Source organism: Muscardinus avellanarius, assembly GCF_963383645.1.
Source record: "Muscardinus avellanarius genome assembly, chromosome: 20".
Taxonomy (NCBI): Eukaryota; Metazoa; Chordata; class Mammalia; order Rodentia; family Gliridae; genus Muscardinus; species Muscardinus avellanarius.
In genome coordinates, this window is record NC_137806.1 from 34,639,306 (window position 1) to 34,666,692 (window position 27,387).

The following is a 27,387-nucleotide window of genomic DNA, read 5'->3' on the forward strand; positions in this document are numbered from 1 at the left end:
TGGGGCTTTAAAAGGAGCGTTGCTGCCCTTTTATAAAACTTAGAAGCTCTTCCATTCTTCAACCGCTTGCTAGGCAAAATCTTCAGAGCAGCCCGTGCCAGCTGTATTAACTAAAGATCAGCTGCGTCAACCACCTCGGGGTTTCTGCGTGTGGGTAGATGACTGGCTTATAGAAAACACCCTTTGCACTTGTCACCAATATTGCTTTCCACTCACCCTCATTCGGTTTCCATTGTTGCAATTGGATTTAACAACCACAATTACTCTGAAAAGGGGGAAAAAATCATCGCCGGCTACGCTCTGAATGCGGTCACTCAGAATCAAGAACCTTTGCAAACCTGACAGTGCACAAAACATGGCGAAAGGACGGACCTGACTTTCTGGTTTCACTGTAAAGAGTTGGACACTGCCTTTTGCAAAAAACTGCTAGAAAGAAGGTGGTTTGTTCCTGCCCCTGGAGACGTTTGCAGTGTTGTGTGCTCCAAGTTGAAGGTTTTGGGGATGGCTCAGTATGTAAGTGATCTGTGTGTGGGATGGGGAGGCTCCTGCCCACCTTGTGGGCATCGCTGGGCTTTCTGGCATCAAAGCAGAAGACCAAAGAACTAGGGCTGCCGAAGATTCCCGTACAGGGAAGTTTGTTACCGTGGAGTCCGATCCCTGCACACTTTGGCTTCAGGAGTGCGCTTGTGTTGGGGTGAAAGCCAGGGTTAAGACTGGTGTGCGTGGGAAGCACAGACCCCTGTTGCCACCTGCCTGCCCTGCTCTATGTATTTAAAGCACTGAGGACCACGTAGGAGTTGCCTGATGGGCATTTGTCCAAGGAAGGAAGTCTAATTCAGACCATTTCCCCCTTCTTAAAAAAATCATGAAATTCACGAATTTGGTCAAGATCTTTTTCTTCTATAAAAAGAAACTGGTTCCCTTCCTTTTCCCATCCCCGCTTCAGGAAGCCCCACAGGTCCTCAGGCGGGTTTGAACTTGGCAATTCCCACCTCTTTCCTTGAGGTCACCAGCTCCTCTTCATCTCCTGTGGGAATCATTGACCGGGTTTCCTGTTTGTTTACTAACCAGGGGGATGTGGCAAAGGCACGATGGTTGACTGGGTGATTTCATCATCTCCCTTTTAGACCGCCTTTTTTTGTGTGTTTTCCTGTCCTACTGGGATGGAACTCAGACATTCTACCTTTGAGCTATACCCTGCTTTATTTTGAAATAGCATCTCATGAGGCCTTGCTAAGTTGCTGAGGCTGGCCTTGAACCTGCAATCTTCGTATCTTGGCCTCCCAAGTACTAGGATTACAGGTGTGCACCACCACACCCGCTCCTTGCAGTCCACCCGTGAGGCTTCCTGCTGGTTTGAAAAGCTCTAAGAGCAAGCGGTACATAGCCCCTCTCCAGGTGGAGTCTGGGCCCCTGGCATCCTGGCCTTGGCAGGTCCGGACAGGGCCTCCTGTATCTGAGCAGGGATATGCCTGTCCTGTTTGCCCAGTGTCCCCTTTTCACCTGCGACAGCCCAGCACATGGGGACAGCCCGTGGGCCCTTGTCAGTTGACTAACCAGTGAGTGGTGACCCCGCCTTGGGTGGGTGTTCATGAGAAGAGGGATTCATGAGTATGGAACACTTGAACCAGTGCCAGACTCTGAGAGTCTGTTACCTTAGAATTAACCATAGACCACCAGTGTTTTAGGTGACTTTATTTACATTTTATTTTTCTATTCCTGCTCCTGGGTCTTGTAAAGCTAAGGCTTAAAGTAAGGGACTACCCAGGTGTGGTGGTGCATGCCTGTAACCACAGTACTCGGGAGGCTGAAAAAGGAATGGCGGATTTGAGGCCAACCTCAGCAGCTTAGCAAAATAAGAGCTGGGGTATAGCTCAGAGGTGGAATGCCCGAGTCCCATCCTTAGTGCCACGAAATAAAGGGACTCCCCGCGTCCATTTCAGAAAGTGAATTTTTCCCTGGCAGTTGCTATAATATCTTGCTGATGATGAGTTGGCAACCGTGTGCCACCTGTAGATAGTCAGTGGAGCTTGGCACTAATGGACGGTCGTGTGGGACGTCCTTCTCTTAGCACCTCGTGCCCACAGGTTATATCAATACCAAGGGCAGAGCTGTTGGCGCTGATCAGCCGGGACCCCACACAGTGACTGGCTGACCAGGAGTCGCTCCCGGGCCTCGGCACCGGCTGGTTTCTGATGACTACGCTGGCCCGGGCTTGTCCCATCACATCTGTTCACCTGGGTGTGTGTTTGTTCTTGTAATAAGTCAAGCAGAGGGCTGACATGAGTGCTTGAAAGGTCTCTAGAGAGAATTCGCCATAGCTGCAGAAGTTTACTCTCGGAATGTCTGACTCCTGGGGACAGTGAGAGCCTGCCCCTGGAGGTTTCTGGTCTTCTCGGGAGAGGCCCAGACTTGTCCTGCAGGCCGTCCGCCTCTCCAGGGCCGTCTCCCGGTCATGTCTCTCCTGCCTGCCCTGGAGACAGCTCCCAGTTGAGCCATCACGGGTTGTCATCGGAGGACTTCACAAGGTAGCTGTAAACTTGGCGTGGCGGAGGCGCCTTTTTAGACTCGGCCTATAAAAGAGAGGCACCACCGTGCCTGGCCTGTAGTAACCTTTCCTTTTTTGAACACATGAGTCAAGTTCAAGAGGCTGCATCGGGCGGGGCACAGCCGATGGGGCATCTCAGCCTGGCCCCGGAGTCTCTGGGGTTAACCTCACAGCAATGACGGCGCACAGCTGGGCACCCTGGGGCCCGGCGGGACTGTGTCGTCCACGTCAGACGGGAGTCTCTGCCTTGGAGGGCTTGCGTACTAGCCTGGGGCCCCGGCAAAGGTTGCTCAGGAGCCTGGTGAATGCCGGAGCAGCCTGGCTTCCTCTGTGCGGTTCCAGCTGGTCCTGCTACACCTGGGCCACCTGTGAATAAGACCACGGGAGTCTGCAGGAATAGAATGCTTTCTCTGGCTAGCCTTATCTCAGTCCTTAGTGTGCACTTAAACTAATCCCTGCCAGGAGGGGGGCTGATGTCACGCAGCGCAGCGTAGGTAGAGAGACACCTTCGTAGCCTGTTCCCGTCTCTGCTTCATCAGGAAGCAGTTCAGAATCTGCATTCTTGGCTACTTTTTGTGTCTCCCTGTGTGCCATACTTGGTTTGTAGATTTACTCTTACTACTGATACTGATTAAATCTCACGGTTAGATCAGATCAGCAATGAATCCTCAGCATATGAAAGAGTTGGTCATCTTGCCGATCTGAGCACCACTAGCTCTCGCTGTTGTGCAGCGGACAAGACTTCCCTTTAGAAGCACAGGTCCAGCCAGGCAACGTGGCGCACACTTGTAATCCCAGCATTTGGGAGGCTGAGACAGGAGGATCGCAGTTTGTGGACAGCCTCAGCTACTTAGTGAGGCCTTTTGCAACTCAGACTGTTTTAAAATAAAAATAGGGCTGGAGGTATAGCTCAGAGGTAGGATGCCCCTGGGCTCCATCCCCAGTACCACAAAAAAAAGTCTCCCATACTCAGAAATGTGCGTAGGCTCCCCCCTTCCTGTCTGAAGTACTTTTCTAATCCATTTTTCCCATAGGAAGCTGGCTAACTCTAAAAGCCAAGGTAGAATTCTCACCCCGGGACAGACGTGGGAGCATGGAGTATACGAGGGGTCTGCGTGGTAGTGTTAGAAGGGTGTGCCTAGAGAGGCAGAAGCCGGATGAGCAGCCCAGGGCATCTGAGTGGACCAGGAGCTCGTTGAAGGGACAGGTGTCTGTCTAGAAGGCTGGGTACAGATGAGGTAGCGGCAATCAGAAGGGCTAGGTCAAGCAAGTCCTGGTTGGCCTGTTCATGTTGGTAAGGCTTAGATGTTAACCAGAGGGCCAGGAATGAGAACTTAGGCTGCTTTTGGGGACCGTAGACTTGGTTCTTCCTAAGCCCTGCATGGAGACCTTGCCTTTCCCCTTCTGATGTGCCGCCTCCCTCGCTCAAAACAGCTGCTCACTGTGGTCGCAGGCTGCCTGCCCTAGAATGAGGTGCGAGATGGTGTTTGTTTCTTGATAGAATAAAATTGTGTTTTGCTGGGGATTAAACCCAGAGGCACTCCATCTCACTAGTCCTTGTTTGTGAAAGACGGTGTTCCTAGGTTGCTGAGTCTTAAATTGTAAGGCTGGTCTCGAGCCTGCGTTCTCGTCTCGCCTCCTAAGCACTGGGGACTACAGGCGTGCGCCAACACTCCCGGCACACAGTTGTGAGAATTTAACAAATGAACTTGCTGATGCGGAGGCTGGTTTCCTTCCAAGGTTGGTGGTCCCACGAGTGTCTCATGTGTGTGCTGTTGTGGCCCCAAGTTCTCATGGGTCCCAGGACCCGCAAAGTTCAGGAAAGCAGCTCAACTGAGCCCCCAGGCCACCACATCTGTGTGGTGTGCGCTTCTGCCGCAGAACTCTGAAGACTCGGCTTCTTCCTCATCATTAGGAGAGCGGATTCCCACCGCACAGCTGCAGTGGGGCGCGGAGATGAGGGGGGCTGACTGTGCAAGCCTCCCAGACGCTGTGTTGACTGACTCACTTGCAGCTGAACACGCCGAGCTGCTGCTCTTGGCAGCCCGGGAGCCGCGCGCCGGCTCTGCTTGTCCAGGAGGAATGTCATTCATTCATTCCCCAAAACAAATGGTGCCTCCTGTCTCGCCAGGCGGCGTCCGCGTAGGTTGGCAGTCCCTGCTGCTTCTGTGATGGACTCTCGTTCTACAGAATCTCATTGACCAGGGGGATAAAACTCTTCCACTAAGCGCTAGCAAGAGCACGTGCCTCTAGGAAGCTCAGGACGTTCTTCAGAGCACTAGCTTGTACTCCTGATGGATCCCCACACGGCTCTGAAATCCATGTTGGGCAGGATCTGAAGGCCGCAAGTAATACTTAACCCCCAAGGTGTTTTATTAAGTCTCTAAACTTGCTCCTCTTTGATTCTCTTTCAAAGAGATCTGGGTTTTACTTCGTGTGTTTCTGAGAATGGAACCCAGGGCCTTCTACCTCCAGGCTGTATACCCAGACCTACTTTTTTTTTATTTGGAAACAGGGTTCCATTAAGTTACTGACAGCCTCACTGAGTAGCTGGGACTGGCTTCGAATCTGCACAGCCCTGTCTCAGCCTCCCAAGTACTGAGATTACAAGCGTGCGCCACCACGCCCAGCTGTACGTGTCTTCCCACGTGTGTGTAGTGCCTTTTGCTTATAGTGCCGGCTAACGCTAGTAAAACCACAGGCTCGAGCCCGGCGGATCACTGAGTCTAAGTGTATTGAGTTGTGTCGGACGTCTCTCGGATGGCAAGGCGGCTTCTGTGTTCACAACTTGAACTGTGGTGATTTGAATGGAATTTTCCAGTGTATGAATCGGCAATTTCACTGGCCCTGGGAGAACTCTGAAGACAAGGGGGTTTTCTCCCCTCTCCAGGCTTTTATGTTAAGTTGCGAGTTCTGGGGCCTGACCATGAAGTCCTTTTTCATCTGGTTTAAAAGGTGAACTTAACTCTCTTTAGACTGAAATATGCGTAGTAGTCACCACATAAACTCAGGGGGAAGGTCTTCCTCGTACTGCCTGTAAGGACCTCTGCCTGAGGGCCCATCCTGGTGAGGTCACCAGCCCTTGCAAGGATGACCGTTGACCCTGAAGCTCGCAGGCTCCCAGAGCTGGAACCCCAGTCCTCCCAGGGTCCTGGTGTGCCCATCCTGGTCTACGTTGCTGTTCTCAGTAGATGTGGGTCGGCAAAGTTGTACTGGGCACCTGCTCTGTGCCAGACATGCTGCTGGAAAGTAGGAAGCCAACAATAAGACGTATTTGTCCTGACACAGGAGACTATTAGAAATTTTTGTGGCATCAGAAAAAGAGGTACACATCTGAAAGCGGCTCAGCAAGGCGAATCTCCCTTTTTGCAAAAAGGGATCCTGCCACCAGTAAGTCGGGCATACATGAACAGTGTGGCGAAAACTGCTGGGTATTTTATTTCCAGCCCTGGGGCTTCTGTGCTGCATTCTTAATGGATGGAACAGAGCACCAAGGTCTTCACGCCATTGGCTGAAGGGGAGGCAGGGGGCGGGGCTGGAACTCACAACCTCGGGAAATGCTATCTTTAACAAGTAAGAGTGCATACAAGGTTATACAATCTGTTATACAAAATGGAGCTGAAGTCAAGCTATTCCTTTGCCAGAAGAGAGCTAATACTCTGAGAACGCGTTAGAGGAGCCTGTGGTGACCAGAGCAGGAGGCCCGGGTGGGGGAGCAGAGGCGGGGTCTTAGGAAGCTCAGGTGCCCAGAGCCACTGACACTATCCAGGGTACATTTGGACTGAGAGCACATTCTTGGCAGAAGGTATGTCAAAAGTAAAGGGTTTGTATTGATTGCTGCCCCCTTGGCAAGAGCTAAAATACGGGCCCAGCCTAGGTGTCCAGGGATACGCAAATGGTGGAGAAAGCGTTGGGTGTACAATGGTGTGCTCTCCAGCCATAAAGATGAGCAAAGTCCTGTAAAGTTGGAGCAGAGCAGATGGAACTGCAGTGTTAAGTGAAATAAACCAGACACAGACAAATGTGGCATGTTCTTTTGCAAACATGCAATTGAAAAGGGCTTGGCGGGAAGTAGCGCTTCCTGGAGTCCTGAGGAAGGAAAAGGAGGTTGGGTTCGGTCCTTGTTACCGAATGCACACGTGGAGATGGCACACTGAGCCCCACTGGTGTGCACTGTGAACACGATCTCATAGGAAAGGTGCCCTGGAACGCCGTCTCCTCCGCTAGATGACTAACTGCGGGTTTTCTGGCTGTTGATAGTGAAATTTTGTTTGGGGATTACATTTAAAGGCCCATGTTTAGTCAATTTGATTGATCATATCCTTTGGTTTGTTGCAGAAGTGGGGTGAGGGCAGAACGTGGTGCACCTGAGGTGCTGGGTACAGGGGCGCAGAGCTGAACCCTGCCCTGGCCTCCTCTCCTATAAGCCAAAAGCTTAAAATATATCTAATGTGCTAATTTAGGGATTTCTAAAACAAGCTTTCTTTTTCCCTTCTGGGGTAAAAGAAAATACAGGTTGAATTTTTAAGTGGAAGAAGTGGTTGAATGTCTGGGCATCTCTTCCCCAAGGTCTGAGACTCAGCCTGCTTAGCCTTTTCTGCCTCAAGGGGCCTGGCTCCCAGAGGGCCTCTGCGTCCCTCTCCCCTTCCCACAGTGTCGCGGTTGCGTATGTCACATGTTTGGTTGTAAAGGCCTCATGTGTCACCCTGTGCTTCCCGGCCACAGCTCCTGAGAAAGAGACACATTGGGAACGACATCGTCACCATCGTCTTCCAGGAGCCGGGCGCGCTGCCCTTCACCCCCCAGAGCATCCGCTCCCACTTCCAGCACGTCTTCGTCATCGTGAAAGCGCACAACCCGTGCACAGAGAGCGTGTGTTACAGGTGAGCCCGCGCGGGCCGCCCTCCCGGGACGTCCGAGCGGTCCCATCCTCTCCCCAACCTGCGGCTTTCCAACCAGACTCCCCGTGGCTATTTCCCGGGAGAAACAGTGCCGCCCGTCCCCGTTGCAGCTCGTTTGTTTTTTATTTCTTAGTGTTGGCGTCTCCAGGTCCAAGGACGTGCCGCCATTTGGCCCCCCGATCCCCAGAGGTGTGACTTTCCCCAAGTCTGCAGTGTTTCGGGACTTCCTTCTAGCCAAGGTCATCAACGCAGAAAACGCAGCCCATAAGTCGGAAAAGTTCCGAGCCATGGCCACGCGGACGCGGCAGGAGTACTTGAAAGACCTGGCCGAGAACTTCGTCACCACCGCCACGGTGGACACCTCGGCCAAGTTCAGCTTCATCACGCTGGGCGCCAAGAAGAAGGAGCGGGTGAAGCCCCGGAAGGACGCCCACCTGTTCAGCGTCGGGGCTATCACGTGGCACGTGGTGGCCCGTGACTTCGGCCAGTCCGCCGACATCGAGTGTCTCCTGGGCATTTCCAACGAGTTCATCATGCTGATCGAGAAGGACTCCAAGAACGTCGTGTTCAACTGCTCCTGCAGGGACGTGATCGGGTGGACGTCGGGCCTGGTGAGCATCAAGGTGTTCTACGAGCGAGGAGAGTGCATCCTCTTGTCCTCGGTGGACAACTGCGCCGCCGACATACGCGAGATAGTGCAGCGACTGGTGGTAAGTACGCGTCTCGACGCCCTTCCTGTTGCTATCCCGGATTCCTGGCGGGATCCATTAGGGAATTCGCCGGGATTCCAGCACTTGGAGAATGAATCGCCACTCCTTACGGACACAGAGGTTACTTAGGTTCATCTACTTAACTTTTGGGGGATTGGAGACGGAACCTAGGGGCATTCTACCCCTGAACTACAGCCCCAGCCCTTTCTTAAATTCTTGTTTTCGGACAGGATCTCACTAAGTTGCAGACTATTTGCTGCGTTACTGAGGCTGGCCTCTGACCTAAGATCTTCCTGTCTGAGCCTCCCAAGTACTGCGATGACTGGCGTGCACCACCACACCCGGCTACAGTCTGGTTTTTGCTGCTGGCTTCTTTTGTATAAAGCGGCTCTCAACAGTGGGTGCCACTGTCATAAAGCCATGAGAAAAATGGAGTCACCTTTCAAACGAAAACAGTGGGGCTGTTTTTATAGTGTTTAGAGGAAACAGGATCGTCAGAAGGCTATTGTCTGTGGTGGTTAACAGGACATACCTTCATGCTGGGTAAACTATAAGCACAGGATTGCTGTGTTCACCATCTGAATGTCTGAATCCTGTTTGTAGATTCAACTTGGTGTGTTTTCAGAGTAGGCCTTTGTTTCAACACCTTAAGCAGATTAAATGTTATTTCTCTTCCAGCCACAGTTTCTTAGGTTTTGCACAATTAGCCAGTAAGTTACAACAAACTAGAAAGCGAGTCAGTTTTGAGATGTTTTTCAGATGCAATACAAAACCCCCAGTGCCTGCAGTGTGTAACAGTCAGGTTTCTGCTGCCAGTTTCAACAGATTCAGATTTTTTTTCATTCGAGTGTATGTCATTGAGTAATAGGACTGAACCAAGCTATTTCTAGTTTTTATTGGTTGGGTAATAGAAGAAAACATTCTGTGACCATAGACTGTCTTGTATATAAATTTTCCCCCAAAGAGGATTTTATTATTATTTTGGTCCTGGGGATGGAATCCAGGGGCATTCAACCTCTGAGCTACACCCCCTGCCCTATTTTTTATTTTGAAACAGGGTCTCACTGAGTTGCAAAGGGCCTCACTAAGTAGCTGAGGCTGTCCTCAAATTGTGATCCTCCTGTCTCAGCCTCCCAGATGCTGGGATGATGAGCTTGCGCCACCACACCCAGCTCAGGATATACTACTTTTTAATTGGAGAGGATTTAGTGAACTCTGACTCATGGGAAATAAAGTATATCCGTTTCGTGTTCTCCCACCAATTACGAACCTGTATCTGGCCTTGGAGAAGTGCTCTCGCCCTTTGGAGGTCCTTGACAGTAAAGGGCCCGAGGCGCTTCTTGGGGCTGTGCGTGTGGTCCTGGAGTGTAGCCATGTTAACCTGATCTAGACCCCACTCTTGGGTTAGACTTGCTGCATGTCTCTGGCTACCAGGCCTCTCGTACTTGGAAGTAATTCTCTTTAGCACAGCCCCCGAGTCATTGAACTCTGTGCTTCTGAAGATGGGTGTCAGAACACCACATCGCCAGCTGCTAGATTGCACCTCCCTGGGTGCTCACGCCTCCGTCGACACTTAGGCCCCCTTCCTGCCGTTTGTCCTAGAAGAACGGATGTGTTCCTAAGGGGCCTAAGGGGCCTATGTCGGTGTAATTGAGACGCGCTTGCCATCTAACGACTTGTAACATGAGATATTGGAGACAAATCACTGCAAACTAGCGGTGAGGGGAGCCTAAGGGCCGTAACAGGGCGATGATGGAGGGGAGATGCCATCCCTGGTTGCGGTGTGGGGATGACTTCCTATTTGCGGATGGAAAACGCGTGTCCTTTGCAAGGTGGTAGGAAGTGGGGCTACAGGTGTCTCGTGCCAGGAACAGCGCTGGAAGACAGTTGTGTGCTTTTGCCCAGAGACCAGTGAGCTGGCCTGTGGGGCTGCCACCCGCATGTCCCACATAGAGACCCGCTCAGGAGACCCCACAGTTGGTGCCGAAGGCCCTGTGGTCACCATCTTAAAGTTAAACTCTTTGAGGGGCCCTGCGTTCTTTTGTACCAGGCTTTGCGAATTCTGCAGCCAGCCCTGGGTACATGGATAGGCAGCCACTATATCCATCGGGTCTTTGAGCTCACATAAGCCTCTGAGAAACTACAGAGGCACAGAGAACGTGGTCCTTCTGGCGCGGAGGTCTTAAGAGACAAGCAACAGAAGGTAAAGGGCAGATAGCCAAAGTCAGGAAGGTAGCAGGGGATGACGGACATAAGTGGGGGAAACGAGCCCTGAGACTGAAAGGTTGGCTGACCTTCAGTTTAACATTACTAGACATTAAATTTCAGCTGGTAACCACATTAATATCTGAATGAAGGCAGGGGTGTGTGTGTGTGTGTGACAAGTTAAAATCAAGGGGTCTTCTACCTCGGAGCTACCCGCAGCCCTGTTGTATTTTATTTCAAAATGGAATCTCACTAAGTTTCTGAGAATCACCTTAAGTTGCTGAGGCTGGCCTTGAACCCATGATCCTCTTATCTCAGCCTCCTGAGTGCTGGGATTCCAGGCCTGCGTCGCTGCACTAGCCACAGGACACATGTCATCTTCTGGTAGGGTTGCTTAGAACTTAAAGAAGTGAACACTTAAGAAGGGTGTGCGTAGGACTGAAGTGCTTTTTCAGTTTTCAGTTCATAATTTTGAAAACATCAGTCACTCAAGGCCCCACCCCAGCTCCCCGACTCTCACAAGCAATCCCTTTCCCGTTGTGCTGAGTCTCCCATGTCATGCATGCCGAGTGTGCGTGCTTTTGGTAACCATAGAAACAGACACGGGGCTCGTGCTGGAACCCGCCCCACTCCCGCAGCTGCCCTGGGAGTCCTGGGTCTCATTAAATAAGTGTCTGTGTATTCAGAGCGTGTTTCATGGAAATGGAGCACTTATTAAACTGAAGCTTCCTGCATTGCCTCTGGGCTTGTAGGGAGAGGGTATGCTACCTCCCAACTCGAAATTTCTCACCAAAAATGATGTCATCGTCCTCAAATGTCTAAGGAGCCTGTTTTTCTTGCATTGAGTGGCAAGCTTGGGAGGGTTGCACTGGCTGGTTAATTACCACCTCTTAGCGTGCCCAGGGGGCTGAAATCATCTCTTCCGCCATGCGCCTCTTTGTAGGACTGAGTGGACACCACCCTTGAAACGAGGCACGGGCTGGAGCTGTTGAGGGTCGCTGTTCACCCCAGGGCACGGCTAGAGGGGAGAGGTGACCTGCAGCACAACGGTCCCGCCGCTGTCCGAGGGTATTCTCCCGCAGGTCCTTGTAAATGACAGACAACTAGGGAGTCTGGCTGGCACGCCGCACGCAGGTGTGCAGGCCCTCGGCTCCCCTGCCTGGGGAGATCGGGCGGTCATTCCAAGATGGCCCGAGGATACGCAATAGGATACCACAGCACGTCCACGCTGCCACATAGGAAGCCATGAGCAGCTCCCTCCCACTGGGACCCCTGCCGCAGGCCCTCCCAAACCCGGGGCAGCCACGAAGCTCAGAAGTCCTTTGGGCTACATTTTCTAGTCAAATGAAGTTGTCTGATTGGCTTCAGTGCGTGATAGGTGAGGCTGCTCGAGGTTTGGAAGGCGGTACGTGTTTCCCTTGCTGGAATTGATGAGCGATGGGCATCCTGTGTGCAGGCCAGTCCTCACGGGGAGCAGAGGGAGGGCTCTGGTGCGGGGTGTCTGAGGAGCAGCAGCTGGATGCTGGTGTCAGGAACCTGCGTGCCTTCAAAGGAAGGAGCCATATCTGGGCTTCCATTCTGGACCTGTTGCCAGAGTTGACCGTGTTGGGTGCGAACTGTCACGAGGGCAGGGTGAGGGGGCAGCATGGATGCCCGCTGTGACCGGGGCTGTGGGCTCGGCCACACGGCTCTAACAGTCTCCTTTCCCATAGATAGTGACGCGGGGCTGCGAGACGGTGGAGATGACTCTGAGGAGAAACGGGCTGGGCCAGCTGGGCTTCCACGTGAACTTCGAGGGCATCGTGGCGGACGTGGAGCCCTTCGGCTTCGCCTGGAAGGCCGGCCTTCGCCAGGGGAGCCGCCTGGTGGAGATCTGCAAGGTGGCCGTGGCCACGCTGACCCACGAGCAGATGATCGACCTGCTACGCACCTCCGTGACCGTGAAGGTGGTCATCATCCAGCCCCACGACGACGGCTCGCCCCGCAGGTAAGGGCGGCAGGTCCGCCCGCAGCCCCCTCCCCAGGATCCTGAGAAAGCACAGACGGGTGTCCCTGTGGGCTGAGTCACTGGGATATCTGTCAAGCTCCAGAAAGATGATGAGTCATGACTTCATAAGTTTGATGGGCCTCAAGTCTTGTGCAGCAGAGGGGAGCCTGCCGACTTCTGGCCCGCAAGGTTGGGGTCTGCGGGGACAGACAGCCCAGCACAGCCTGCAGCAGGTCATTGTTTCTCTGCAGCGGGGCTTCCTCCTGTAACACATCATCGATGGTTGACAGGACACCTAGAGGTGCTCTGTGTGTAGGACGTGCGACCACAGGCATACTCGGTGCTGACTGCTCCATTCTACAAACCGAAGCCCCGGAGCTGGGCCGGGGATGGGTGTAAGCTGTCCTGAGAAGCCCAGGAGGGGAGAGGTGTGGACCGGGCAGCCCAGGGGCACAGGTGGCAGAACTGGAAAGCACTTTGTGGTGCACGGAGCTGGCTCAATGCCAAGAAAACGAGGCCCACACGGGGAACGGGGGCTAGCTGAGTGCTCCTGTGGGCAATGGCCACCGCGCGGGGTCCAGGGGCCGGGTGGTGGACGGAAGGGTTCCCAACACCGTTCTGTCCCCATCTGTTCAGGGTCCGGGCCCTCCTTTTGCCGCAATCTGATAACACAGGTGTTCTAAGTCACCTGCCTTAAGTTGAGGATTAAGTAACACTTGGCTCCTACGCTGGTTACAAGGGTCGGGTAAGATGTCTTAAAGCACTTAGAAACTGGCATAATCCAGGCCATTTGCATTTTAGTTCAGAAGAAAACACTTGAGAATATTCATTATGACTTCCTTTATATTAAAAAGGAAGCTCCTTTTTCTTTTATTTTTTTTGGGGGGGGTGTCTAGGGATAGAACCCAGGGGCATTCAACCTCCAAGCTACACCCCCTGCCCTATTTTTTATTGTTTTTATTTTTTTGTTTTGGTGGTACTGGGGTTCCTGGAAGCCCTTCTACCTCCGGGCTACACTCCCAGACCTATTTTTTTATTTTTGGAAACAGGGTCTCTTAAGCCAGCGCGATCCTCTTGTCTCGCCTCCCAAGCGCGGGGATTACAAGCGTGCGCACCATGCCCGGATTTTATTCCTTATTTTGAAATAGGATCTCACTGAGTTGCAAAGGGCCTCACTAAGTAGTGGCTGAGGCTGGCCAAGAACCACAATCCTCTGGTCTCAGCCTCCCAAATGCTGGGATTACCAAGCGTGCGCCGCTACCACGCCCGAGTAAAAAGGAAACGTACCCAAAGACCACCGAGCCCACCTTCGGGACCCCTGGCTAGAGACCATCCCTTCTCCTGTGACCCTCCTCATTCCTGAAAGCAGCACCGCCCAGCAGCGTGCTCCGTGACACGTGGACGGTGTGTGTGTGCACAGCCAGGTGCGGTTCGCATGTCAGTGTGGCTCAGCTTGTATCTGCGTTGAATGAGCTCCATGTGGCTGCCCTTGTGGACTAGACCCAGTGAACCCAAACCAGGGCCTTTAAGGGAACATGCCAGTCTTGGCTGAGTACCGTGGCACATGCCCTATAACCTTAGGGAATCAGGAGGCTGAGGCAGGAGGATCACAAATTTAAGGCCAGCCTGGGAAAGGTGGCCAAACTTCATCTCAAAGGGCTGGAATGTTGCGCAGTGGTGGAGTGCCCCTGGGTTTGATCCCCAGTATTGGAAAAAAATCAAGACCATCTTGTACCATCTTACTCTGTGGTTACTGTGCAAAATTTTGCCAAAGTCTGCTCGGGTCATCTCATGCCCTGGCTCATTTTTCCTGCACTTGCCCCAGATATATACTTATAAAATAAGTTTAATGAGCTGAAATTCTCCTAGAGTGAGTCTGTTGTGGGGTGAAGTGTGCAGGCTGTGTCTCGCTGCCTCATTCTGTCCTCGATTACATCTGCTCCCTTCCGATGCCGTGAGCCACACGCGGTGGTCCGAGTATGAGAAAACGCTGGCGCTGGGCGCGGTGGTGCCCGCCATGATCCCAGTGCTTGGGAGGCTGACGGGATCGCAGGTTTAAGCCAGGCTTGGCAATCGAGCGGGACTCCATTATCAAATAAAAGAATAGGGCTAGGGATATAGCTTGGAGGGAGAATGCCCCTTGGGTTTGTTATCCAGCAACACACACACACACACAAGTTGAAGAGCTACTTAACAAAACTGAGAGTCGGAAATAGCAAAAGACAAATCTTTTAGGCCTTAGAAGCTAAGATGCTGTGTAAGCAAAGATCTTTGACAGTAAATTTTAATCCAGTTACTGGAGAGTTTTTGACTTGGTAAAAATTTATCTTCCTTGGTGAAATGGATGCCTCCCTTGGTGGGAATCTTACCTGCCCCGAGGTGAGTCACTGTAGACGTGAGCACCGCTGTGGCCGTCATCTTCCTTTGGGTAAAAAAAAAAAGTTCTGCCTACTTCTCAGGTTTGGTCTGTTATCACTCGCTTTCACGAGCTCGAGTTAATAAAAAAATGGTAAAGTTATTTTGTTTGGTATTTAGAATATATAATTTAGGAAAAAAGAATTTCCTAAGAACTGTTTTTCAACTAACACAAAAACTACAATTAAAAGTTCTGGCTATTTTTTTTTTAACCCATAAACATGTTTTTTTTTTCCTCTAAAGAAGACCGCTTCTTTGTCTTGGTCTACACAGAATATTTTGTTGTGCTACAGATTTTCTTATTGAAAGTGGCCTTCGGGCATGGTGGCACATGATTGTAATCCCAGTACTTGGGAAGCAGACACAGGATCAGATTTGCAGCCAGCCTCAACAACTTAGGCCATTTCAAAATAAATAGGGTTGGACGTATATCTCAAAGGAACAATGCCCCTGGGTTCAATTCCTAGTGCCATAAGAAAAAAAGGGGCAAGATATTTGTACTTAGAGATTTTGCCTTTGTTTCATTGAATTCTCAATTTGCTCATGTAACTCCTAAAATCCATATGTTCATTTTACTCCTGACTAATCTGAAATAACTGTTCCACATTTTCGCTTTAGCCAGAAGTCTCAGAATTGGCTAATTCTCCCAGCAGTGATAACACAGAAATGGCGTACTGGCCTCTCAAATTTCTGCAGATTATGAAGGTTTGTTTTTGAGCTTTGATTTTGGTACTGGTTACTGAACCCAAGGCTGCTCCAAATGAGTTCCACTCACAGTCCTTTTTACCTTAGAAATAGGGTCTCACTAAGTTACCTCTCCTGGCCTCTCCACCCTGCGACCCTCGGGTCTCAGCCTCCTAAGTACTAGGATTGCAGGCATGTGCCACACCTGGTGTCACGAAGGCTTTAAGCCTAGTGTATATCATTAAAAACTCAGTTTTCCAACTTTCTATGAATCTGAATTTGTAAGTTTTCAAGTCCATATTTTTTTAGTTTTGTTTTCTGCCCAAGATTGTCCAAGTGCTCTGATGCCGGCAATCCCCGCTGTCGGCTGCCTCTGCTACCTGCCTTTGCCCCAGACTGTAGCATCCCTGCAATGTGCCGCCTTCAGGTGCACAACTTGCTAGACTTTGTAAGAAACTGTAGGTGAAGGGCGAACCAGGGGTAGGGGTAGCACTGGACTCACTTTAAAATAAAGTCAAGACATACCTTTTACAGAAAGCATTCCTTATTCCATTCCCCAATAGTAAGATGTGCACCAATTTGTGTCAGGCGCTGACTACACGTTTGATTTATGGCCTAGAAAATACCTCCACCTTCTTGCACAAATTGGCTCTTCGTGTTTGGCAGGGAGGAAAGATTGATTTACATGAACAGGTATGTCTGTGCCTGTCTAATATTTTTTTTCATTATGTTGTCACTAAATGTCACTACTATGAGAACTTTGAGAATGGCCCAGGTCATTAACGACCAGGCTTGCTAATCTACGTGCCCGTGTGGGAAGATGCTTGTGCTCGTGTCTGCAATTTGGCCACGAGAAAGCGGTGGCCCCGCAGCCCATCTGCCCGGCCAGCTGCGGAGAGGCCTGCCGTTGAGTCTCTGGCTTCTGGTTGGCCCTAGGTCAGAGGTGCCTGCTCATGACAGTAAATGCAGTTCTTCTGTAGAGAAGCATCCACGTTGAATCTAAAGCCCCTTTCTCTAGCCCAAGGTGAGGACAGTCCAGCTGACCCTGGCTTAAAAGGATGAGCAGAACCATTTTTAGCTTTTTTTTTTTTTGTGGAGTTCCAGAAGCCTGGGGAGAGGAGGAGACTCTTGGGAATGCTTATTAAGAGATCTCCAGCTGAGGATTGGAGAGGGTCAGGAATGAAGGGCGAGAGGGACTCGGATAGCCCTCTCCAGATGGAAACGAGGCTCTGAGGAAGAAGCCTCCGGCAGTCGCCAGTACCCAGGACATTTAATTAAGCTCCATCTTGTGCAAGAAGACGGTCTACAGCTGCCGGCGTGGCCCGGCCCGCGGGGCTGCCTGGATTCCACCTGTGTCCTTCAGGGACGGCACGCCGTCACTAGGCTGACGTAGAAGGAAAGTAACCGCTCATCGAAATTACACACTCGTCGTGACACAGCACCCGCAAGTCGGTGTGTCCCGTAAAGATGGAAACGGAGTTCCTTTCCCTAAGACTCCCGTTTCACGTGATTTTTCACCCTTTAACATATGCTAGTCGAGATGTATTTGTATATAATGTGAGATGGTCGGGATTTTCTCAGGACGTCGTGAGTCTACGTTAATGCTCTCATTCTTGTAAACTCAGCCTTGATGTTGTCTCCTGCCGGGCTGCCTGTCCAGCTCCTGGGAGTGCGCAGGCCGGGGGAGAGAAGAGGAGGGGGTGCATATGAAATAATGGTGACTCAGAATCTGAACTCAAGCAAGGTTTTGGATTAGCTTGAATTTGTGCGGCTGATAATAAAAACTGCATTGCGTTTCTGCTGCAGTCTTCCGGGCCATCCGGGGATGAATTTTTGTTACTTTTGGGGCACTGGGAATGGAACCCGGGGTCATTCTACCTCTGAGCTACACCCCACAACCTTATTTTATATTTTGAAACAAGGTCTCACTAAGTTGCAGAAGGCCTCGCTAAGTAGCAGAGGCTGGCCATGAATCGCGATCCTCCCGCCTCAGCCTCCCGAGTGCTGGAATGACGAGCGTGCGCCCCACGCCCGGCTCGGTGATGAATTGAATATACCCTAATGTGGAACTTGAAGCCACGAAAGTAACTGACCTCCACTCGCCATCTGAACCTTCCACTCAGCTCTTCCGATAGGATGCTCTTGACACAAGAGAAGAGCTCTCTCCAGACGAGTACCGTGGACTGGCTCAGGACTGGCAGGGTCCTTGACTTAGGAGAAGAGCCTCCCCGACTCTTAAAGGGCACTTGGCCACAGGTAGGCCTGGAAAGGTCCATAGAAGGACAGGTGTCTGGTGATAAGATGCTCTATGTTCTGGCCATTCTTCTAGACCTTGATGTGGTCTGCATCATCTAGTAAATAGATAACGCTGGAAAGGAAAGTCCCCTGTTAAAGGCTTCTCATTAGCTGGGTGTGGTGGCGCACACTTGTCATCCCAGCATCTGAGAGGCTGAGACAGGAGGATCACAGTTTGTGGGCAGCCTCAGCTACTTGGTGAGGCCCTTGAAACTCGGTGAGACCCTGTTTCAAAATAAAGAGTAATCAGGCTGCGGGTGTAGCTCAGGTAGAGTGCTCCTGGGTTCAGTTCCCAGTACTGCAAAAAAAAGTTCCTCCTGATATCATTCACTGGGGTGGCTAATTAATGGTGCACAAAATAACCACCATAGGTGAGTGGGTTTCGGGTTAACTTTGTCTTGCTGATTTCCCAGGAAATCCAGGGTCATAGGTCTGGGAGAGGGAGACCGCTTGGAGTGACTGGCCTGAAAAAGTATGCGGAACTTCTGAACTAAACTTCCTCCTAGCCAGGCACAGTGGTGCACGCCTGTAAGCCCAGTCCTCGGGAGGCTGAGACAGAACCCTAGGTTCATGGCCAGCCTTAGCAACTCAGCAAGGCCATCTGTAACTTGAGGCCTTGTTTCAAAATATAGGGCTGGGGGTGTAGCTTGGAGGTAGAATGCCCCAGGGTTCAATACCCAGTACAACAACAACAAAAAAAATCGGCCTAGTCAGAGCTAGCTGAAATCTCTGTACGACTTGGATACGTCGTCATTCACCAGCCAGCAGAAGGCTGTCAGTTACCAGTCACCTTGTTGGGTGACTTGGGAAGAGCCTTTTAGCTATTAGCAGGCGATTAGCATAACAGACATTAAAATGATTAATATATCAGTGAGCACTTGAATCCCCCAGGGCTCTGAAAGGATTTTTTTTACAAAGTGCATCCTGTGAAAGAAGGTCTTTTGTTTGCAGGGTATCTGCTTTGTTTCCAAAGATTCTCTTCTGCACCTAGTGGGAAACGCAACGCCACGCGGGTTGCATTAACTCCTCTTTGATGGGTGTCGAAGACAAACGGCCGTGTGTGTTGGAAAGAGCGGCAGGGCCCTTGTTCCGAGGGTGTCTCCCTGATGAGCTGTGTCCGCTGCTCAGCCTGAGACCTTGTGGAAGTGATTTCCTTCGTGAGACCCACATCTCACGCATGGACGAGTGTAAAGTGCCGCGCACAGTGAGGGGCGGGTTAGAGGTGCAGAGCCCGGTGAGCGTAAGGCCCTGTGGGGGCCCAGGACCCTACCATGCAGCCCAGCCGGGCGGAGCAGCGACTGGGCCAGTGATGGGTGCAGCCCCGCTGCCGGCTTCAGCCCACGGTCCCCTGGTCCCCCAGTCCCCTGACTCATTCTTTCCTGGGAAGGATGTGTGTGCTTCCTCTGAAGTTGTTCGTCTCCAGGTTTCTAGTTTTACTGTTCTCTCTCCCCCGGGGCTTTCCCTCTTGTTTTTAAGCAGATGATCCAACGCTGCCTGTCCTACTTCTGTGGAAGATGAAAAAAATAAGGTGGTGGAAAATTGCTATAGAGGGGGAAATGGATGAATGGAATCTTGGAGAGGAAATGTTTAATTTTTAAGTTAATTTTTTAAATTCCAGAACATTGCCGGGTGTGGTGGTGCATGCTTGTAATCCCCGCGCTTGGGAGGCGGAGGCGGGAGGATCGTGCAGGTTCGAAGCCAGCCACGCTGGCTTAAGAGACTGTTTCCAAATAAAATAGGTCTGGGAGTGTAGCCCAGAGGTAGGAGGGTTCTAGCCCCAGAGCTACAAAAAAAAAAAAAAAACAAAAAAAAAAACAAAAAACAGAACATTCTGAACACTCGTTGTCTAGAACTTTCGTGAAAGTGTGTGACTTTGTGGTTTGATACTGGTGTCTTTTCTGTGCAAGCAGGCGTGATGCTGTCTGCGGCTTGAAGAGTTGTCGGTTTTGCCATTGCATCTTGACTTAACGTGCTCCTTCGTGTGGGGAACCAGGGTCTAAAGCAGTTGTCATGTTTCCAAGTTACATTGGTTTTCCAGCCGACCTTGAACACTTCAGTGGAAAACAGTTTAACAGGTGTCGAGTGTTGATGGGAGAAAAGTGGGAGAGAATAGGACCTCGCCAGGCACCTGCAGCCGGAATCCTGGTGGACAGGCTGGGGAGGTCGACCAGGCTCCGGGACAGTCCCCAGCCGACACTCTGAGTGTCAGAATCACTGATGGCAAGGGGAGGTGCTTTCAGTGCTCGGACAGGATAACACCATCCAACGAAGTCCGCAGCAACTAGCTCCAAAGGGCAGGTAATATTTTTCAGAACAGAACAGTGGAAGAAATCTCCCAGGATTCCAGCTAACAGAGGCCCTGAGTTCTATGGTGTTACTCTGTCTTTAGTGAGCTATTATCAGTGACCTTGATCAACAAAATGTTAGTTTCCCAGGGTGTATTAGTGAGGGGGAGTTGACCAGGGAAAAGGGACCAGCTAGACAAGAAATAGGAAAAGTATTTTTACTTTTAAGCCTGAAGCTGAATTTCTACTGTTTTCAACCTAGCATGTTAATTAGGTATGAAAATCAATGATGTATACATCTGTGGAGAAAAGAAGAAATCAGTATGCTTGCGTGCAACGATCCTACAGCCTTGGCTGACGTTTCTGGGACTCTCCCTTGGCACAGACTAAAAAAACGCACCAGGCACTTGGGCTGGAGTTCCCGTCCCTGGATGTGGCTTGGCATGTCAAAAGGAAGCCCAGCACGCCTATCAGCAAGATCTGAATTGTTATACTATTGTAAGAAAACAAAGGACCTGAGTCTTTTTCCTGAAAAGTTTTCACTACTCATGAGATCAGCAACTTGTTTTTTCAGAAATGCCTTTTAGCTGCTCTGTGTGGTCTCGGCCGCCAGTCTTGCCAGTCCGAGATACTAGCCCTGTGCTGCTTTGCAGTAGCCCCAGACTGAGCTCAGGAGGAGCCGGCTGGCCTGCCTGGAGCCCTGGCCAGGTGCCGATCTTTTTCTGTAGATGCCCCGGCAGCAAGACTTCCTCTGCAGGACCACGTGGAATCCTTCCCTTCTGTGCCACTTCTATGTATCCTCCAAGGAATTGCTCGTGTGTGTGAAGCAGAGCTAATTTTGCCTAGATCTGGGCTTACTATTATAGAGGCAGTTGGTGCTTGACATGGTAGGTGTGGAAGCAAAACAAAACCTATTTTTTGAGCACTGCTATCATAGTTTCACGTAATAACAGAATTGATGCAAGATGAAACCATTCTCTTGAAATGCTCATTTTTATTAGAGCTACAAAAATGGCAATTTTTGGTGTTTAAAATGTCTTTTATGGCGTGGTGGTGCAAGCTTGTAATCCCGGTATTCTGGGAGGCTATGGGAAGATTGCAGATTGGTGTAGCCAGCCTCAGCAACTTAGGCCCTGTTTCAAAATAAAAGATATAATAGGGCTAGGGGGTATAGCGCAGAGATACAATGCCCCAGAGTTCAACCCCCAGTACCACACACACACAAAAAAATTATTTGGAAGCAATGAGTCTTAAAAGAAACTACAGTCTTGTCAATGTCTTATAAAAACAATGTATAAATCAAGACCTAATGAATTTGACCAATAATTAACTGTCATGCTCAGTAAATCCAGAGAAAGAAAGGTAAACTAGATGAGACGTGAATTTTGCTTTGTGGAAAGGAAAATCAAGTCTAAGCACTGGCCGTGTTGAGGTTTGAAAAACTATCATTGAAAAAGTAGATTCCCTGGTTATTCCGGGCAAGCTTGAGGAGAAATGGTTGTAAGTGAAAATCCCGGCCCCTCTCTGCCCCCCCCCCATTCTGTGGGGTCGGCACGGGGCTGCAGCCGTGTGAGCTGGGGTCCTGAGCATGGCAACCTCGGGCGCCCTGGGCAACCCAGTGCTCGGTGACTGTGGCTCCAGGGTCCTGGGGAGGCGCTGAAGGTGGCAGGCAGGTGGATCCCAGGTGGGGTTGGAGGAAGTAGTCAGGGAAAGAGGCAGAGACGCCAGGTAGGATCCGACAACCCACATGCCAGACACTCGGGTTCTAGTCACTTTACGGCTTCTGCCCAGCCCGGCCCCTCGGGCCGATCCTGCCACGACGCACCTGGCCAGAGGCTTTCTTGACTCCCAGCCCCAGGCATTAAGCAGGGGAGCGGACCTCTCCTGCAGGTGTGATTATCATAAACCACATGCACGTGGCATGGTGTTTGAGGTGGTCATGTGTGTAACTGTCTCCAAAAACTGGACATCCTCATCCCCAAGAGAACTAGGCGCTGGTGGGAGGCCTGCGGGCCAGGACCATGAAGCTGGGACCCAGCCGCGGCCCTGCTGCGTCAGAGGCTCCTCGTTCTGGGCTGTGATTTCCCATTAGAGCAGACAGCACCTGCTTTCCCCGGAGTATAACTTCACAGCAGCCTGCAGCATCCAAGAGGTGTCTACCGTGCTCCACGTGAATCCTTTCGGGGAGCAGCAGCGCTGGGTGCTGAGTCTCCACACCTGCACAACCCCTGCCACCCTGGGGTGGCTCGGCACCCAGAGGACAGCCACGGCAGCCTGTAAACGCCAAGCCCTTTAGCTGCTGATAGAAGAGGCGCTCCGTGGTCTGCAGGTGTCTCCTACATGAGATGCTTCATAGGGCGGACGGTCTTAGGGGTCGATGGGGATCAGGAAGCCCTGGCGCTGGGTGTGCGTGGACAGGTGTGCACCGAGGGTCTCACCGTCTTCTCGGCCCCACAGGGGATGCTCGGAGCTCTGTCGGATCCCCGTGGTGGAGTACAAGCTGGACAGCGAGGGCACGCCTTGCGAGTACAAAACCCCCTTCCGGAGGAACACCGCCTGGCACCGGGTGCCCACGCCTGCCCTGCAGCCCCTCCCCAGGGCCTCCCCGGTGCCCAGCACGCCCGACCGCCTGCCCTGCCAGCAGCTGCTCCAGCAGGCCCAGGCCGCCATCCCCCGCAGCACCTCCTTCGACCGGAAGCTGCCCGACGGCACAAGGTAACGGGCCGCTCCTCGGCTCGCGCCCGGGCGACGCCAGCTGGAAAGCGCGGGAGGGTCTCTACTTGGTGCGACGCTCCTGCCTGCTCATCCTGAGCTGTGGGCCGACAGGGCGGCCTCGGGTGGGGGCCTGGGGCCAGCCTGTCCTGGGCCCGTGATGCTGCTAAGAGGCTATTTCTCCCCGTTCACCCAACACCTGCCCTCAACTGCCCTCCAGACCAGCCGGGGACGAGGCCCAAGCAGTCTTGCACGCACTTCTAGAAAAGCAAATAAAGCAAAACCGAGACGTGTGAGTTGAAATCCCACTGTCACCATGCTGCTGGCGCACTTAGAGGCGCAAGGATACGGGCTTTCTCAGGCCCAGCAAAGCGAGGCGTCTTGGTGGTGGTTTTCTTGTTTTCATTTTTTCTTGGTGAAAAGGGTATACTTCTTAAAAATTAAGTGTGAAAGCCGGGCACGATGGCGCATTCCTGTAATCCCAGTACTTGGAAGGCCGATACCAGAGGATCACAAGTTCAAAAACAGCCCTGGCAACATAGGTTCTCAGCAGCCAAGCAAGACCCCGTTTCAAAAACAAAAAAATAAACTAGAACCAGACGTGGTGGTGCATACTTGTAATCGCAGCACTTGGGAGGCTGAGACAGGAGGATCGTGGTTTGTGGACAGCCTCAGCTACTTAGTGAGGCCCTCTGCAACTTAGACCCTGTTGGGGTGTATCTACAGAGGTCAAATGCCCCTGGGTTCCATCCCCAGACCCGCAAAAACATCTGGGGGTATAGCGTGGAGGTCGAATGCTCCTGGGTTTAATCTCCAGTAGCACAAAAAATGTTTGACACTGGGCTGGTAGGGATCTGGGTGCATAATTTGCATAGGTCAGGTTAAGGAACCGAAAGATTTTGCACGGTTATGGTCATTACGTTGTTGCTCTTGTTTCATGGAGAGACATGCGTTTCCCCAGCACGCATGTGACACTCCGGTGGGGGAGTCCCGGTTGGCAAGGCTGAGGAGCCAGGTGGGGACCAGCTCTGTCTACCCTTCCGTGGGTCCCCGTCACTCGCCTGAAGCCTCCAGCTTCCCATCTGGGTAATAAACAGTGTAATACAGATCTCATCGGGACCTTGAGGCCTGAATGGGTGGATACAGGCAAAATGCTCAGCCCCAGGCCTGGCAGTAAGACTAAGCCTATGGCTGCCTTAACTAGGACAACTAGGTTAAACTCGAGGGTGTCCCCTGCCTCCCTCCTGGAACTCGACACCAAATCGCCTTGGTTCTGGGTCTCCTTTGCTGAGGTCTGCTGAGGCCGTAAGCTCCCTGCGATCAGAGATGCGCATAGTAGGTGCTGGGAAAGGGGGCAACCACAGCAAGGCGATCTGAAGGGGGAGCACGGCCTGCGGACCCCCCCTTAAAGTCGTGGGGGAAGGCCGGGATTCCCATAGCAGAAAGGAAACTTGGCGAACCCATCTGCGGCCACGGCGTTCACCAGCATCACTCATTGAGTGAAAGAAACGGCAGTAGGATTGCCACTCGACAGACACGTGAAAACGAGCCGTTCTACCAGGTTTCGGCTTTGCTCTTGGCACGGGCCTTGGGTAGAGAACCACGCCTTGCGTTGCGTCCTGGGGAACGTGAGTGAGCGACACGATGGTGCCCTCCGTCCGGAGTTGTCTCTGGTCCGCCATATTTCACTGGGCAGGATCATTACCTGTTCCTAAATCTGCAGGCAGTGAGGGCCCGTCTCACTAAATCTCTTCCCCGTGACAAGCCGCCAGCCAGAATCCTCCCGAAGTCTTGGAGAAGCACTGCTTCTCGGCTTCCGTGTCCACTTTATTGGTTGGGTGCGTGTCTCTTCCTTCTGGGTCGCCGTGCAAGTGGAGTCGTTTGAAGAGTGCGGGGCGGGGTGGGAGAGCCTGGCGGCGGCCCCCTTAATGACCCCGGTCCCTTTCAGGAGTTCTCCCAGCAACCAGTCGTCTTCCAGTGACCCGGGACCCGGCGGCAGCGGACCCTGGAGACCGGCAGTGGGCTACGACGGGTACTGTAGCTCTCCTCTCTGCTTTCCCTGGGCGGAACCTGTGTCTCGATCAAGCGCATTAACTGTGTGGGTGCTGTATGCGGGGCCATAGGGAACCTGACGATGCAGACATGCTCTGGACAAGCAGTCGCTAGCCCAGAAAGAAAACGCGTCCTGTCAGTGCCCCTCGGCAGTGTGCTCTAAGCCTGCCTGAGTGTTCTTTCTGCCTGAGAAAGGCTTTCTGAGCATGAAGATTAAGGATTGGGGTCTAAAACAGAAGCCCCTAAGTTTCCTTTCCATCATATCAATTGCCAACGAGCAGCCACCACTCAGAATCGGAGCCCGGTTAGCGTTAAAGGCATTCTTGCTGTTGTAAGGGGGTCCCCTCGGCTTTCTTAGCTGATGGCCGCCTCTTAGTGTACGCTGGCCTCAGGGCCGGCAGTTCCTGCCTGCCCTGGACTCTGTGAACCAGACGCTGAGTTCGCTGGTCCCGAAACCTCCAGAAGGAGAAAGGCACATGGGATCTCTCTGTCCCGGTACAGCGACTGCCCTGCTGGCGATGGGGCGCGGCTCTGTAGGTTAGGGCACCGGGCACTGATATGGACAGGGACCGCTATCAGCTAAAGACTTCTGCCTGGGGTCACTGCCCCTGCAGGTATCGAGAGCTCACCTGAGCCAGCACTTGTGGCTCGGCCTCAGAGGCAGGTGTCTCAGATGCAGCCCTGTTGCCACATCTCAGGACATAGAACTCCCAAAGTGGCACGTCAAGTAACTTTTAAATGCAGCTACATGTTAAACATAGAGGGGAGGGTTTTGCATTTTTACTTTTTCTCACATAAAAGTTAGCCTTCTCCATAAGCCAGGATCTGTAATCTAGATTCTGCAAATAAGGACCATGTTGTAATGTCAGTTTTCTTCATTAATTCTCGCCCAGGATTCTATTTTCTACTTTGGGTTTTCCTAAAATAAAGCGCACTTATGTATCATCTAACGTTGACTCTTTCCCTTCCCTAAAACCATTTAATGTCCAGATTTATCAGTGTCTTGCACAAGAAGAGCCGCGATCCTCCCCGTTGACAGGGACGGGACCGGGCTCTGCCCTCTAGCCTCCTGGCGCCCACAGCACTTCCTTGTGAAAGGCCATCACCCAACGCCTCTGGCCTGCAGCAGACCCGGGCCGCCCAGTGCTGACACTCAGCCTCTGTAATGGGGCCGGGCCAGTGATAGCACGTTTTTGGTCAGAAAGGGCTTCCCGTGAGGGCGCGCTTGCAGGGGTCAATGGCGGCCGGCACCGCTGTCCCCAGCAGGTGGCCGGGCAGGCAGTGTGGTGAGAAGGTGGGCTCAGGTCTGCGTCCTCTGCAGGTGCCAGTCCCCTCTGCTGCTTGAGCACCAGGGCCCGGGCCCTTTGGAATGTGACGGAGCCAGGGAGCGGGAGGACGCCGTGGAGGGAAGCCGGCACCCAGGTACCAGGGCTCCCTAGAGCGAAGTGGTCCCCTCCCTTCCTCACTTTCATTCCCCATGCACTGAGACTGGTCTCCTGACACAGGAGGGGGCAGCCGGGGGTGGTTGTGGTTGGTTTGGTGCCGGTAGGCACAGCTGGGTGGTGGTTGTGGTTCTGGTAGGATGTGGCTGTGGTTGTAGGTCTTGGAGAAATGGAAGATCTCCTCAGGCCACTGTTCCTCCTATAGTAGTTCAGGAACTGGAAGTCCTAGAACCGCAATCCTGTTTACTTTTAACCAAACCTTTTGTTTAACTGCCTGCTTTTTCTTTGCTAACGCTAAAAAATGGGGAATTTGCCTCTCCTCTCTTTATGCAACAGAAACCAAATGGCATGGCCCACCTCCCAAAGTCCTGGGCTCCTACAAAGAGCGAGCCCTGCAGAAGGACGGAAGCTGCAAAGATTCCCCCAACAAGCTTTCTCACGTAAGTCCTCTGACATAGCCAGTTGCTGTGGCCAGGGCCGACCCAGCGCGCAGTAGGGCAGCACACTTCTCGGCTGTGCCCGAGAGCAGGCCACTTACCACACAGGGTTCTTAGAATGTGAAAAGGGTAATTAAGAGATCTTTGCTGGTTCCCCTGATTTATAAAGGCCCCCAAAGAATGGTCCTACAGCGGATCGTCCGCAAAGCTGAGATGAGACTGCTGCCTCTTGAGCTCCGACACCCACGACGGAGGTTGTGAAAGCCTGTCCCCACGTTGAAACTGTTAACCACACTCTGCTTGACGACATAATGCAGGAGCAGAGACGGGAGCAGTGTTAGAGGCCACAGAAGCTGCCACGGGCGGCCATTCCCAGCACGGTCACTGGGCTACACGGTGATCGTGGCAGCCATGATCACGCAGGCAGGGTCAGAGCGCCGCACACACATCCCATCACGTGCACGGCTGCCTTGTCCACCTTCAGAGACTGAGGAGCTACGTGGAGCCTGCCCGTTAGACAGAGCTTACAGTTAGGTGTGGAGAGAGAAGTGCTTCGTTCAATGAGGCCAGCAATCTTTTAAACAGCTTGTTTCTGGCGATGTAGAGGTGAATTTATAAGCTCCCGAAGTAAGTTCTCCCCTCTCTTGACTCAGCACCAGCATCCTTCGCAGGTGTTTGTTAGCAAGCCCATGTGGCATTTCTCCCTGTAGCTGT

The 27,387-nt window shown here is 52.2% G+C and overlaps 1 protein-coding gene across 2 annotated transcripts in view; it reads left to right on the forward strand.

Moving 5' to 3' along the window:
• Positions 1–27,387, forward strand: part of SIPA1L2 (signal induced proliferation associated 1 like 2) — a gene marked incomplete at both ends in the record, with an annotated part of 75,713 nt that overhangs the window by 20,587 nt on the left and 27,739 nt on the right. For both annotated transcript variants that reach the window (XM_080717002.1, XM_080717003.1), the window contains 7 exons: positions 7,274–7,431; positions 7,583–8,159; positions 12,077–12,351; positions 22,488–22,745; positions 24,691–24,774; positions 26,116–26,216; positions 26,573–26,676. In XM_080717002.1, the coding sequence (XP_080573128.1) occupies positions 7,274–7,431; positions 7,583–8,159; positions 12,077–12,351; positions 22,488–22,745; positions 24,691–24,774; positions 26,116–26,216; positions 26,573–26,676 (1,557 nt within the window). The remainder of the gene's footprint in view (positions 1–7,273; positions 7,432–7,582; positions 8,160–12,076; positions 12,352–22,487; positions 22,746–24,690; positions 24,775–26,115; positions 26,217–26,572; positions 26,677–27,387) is intronic.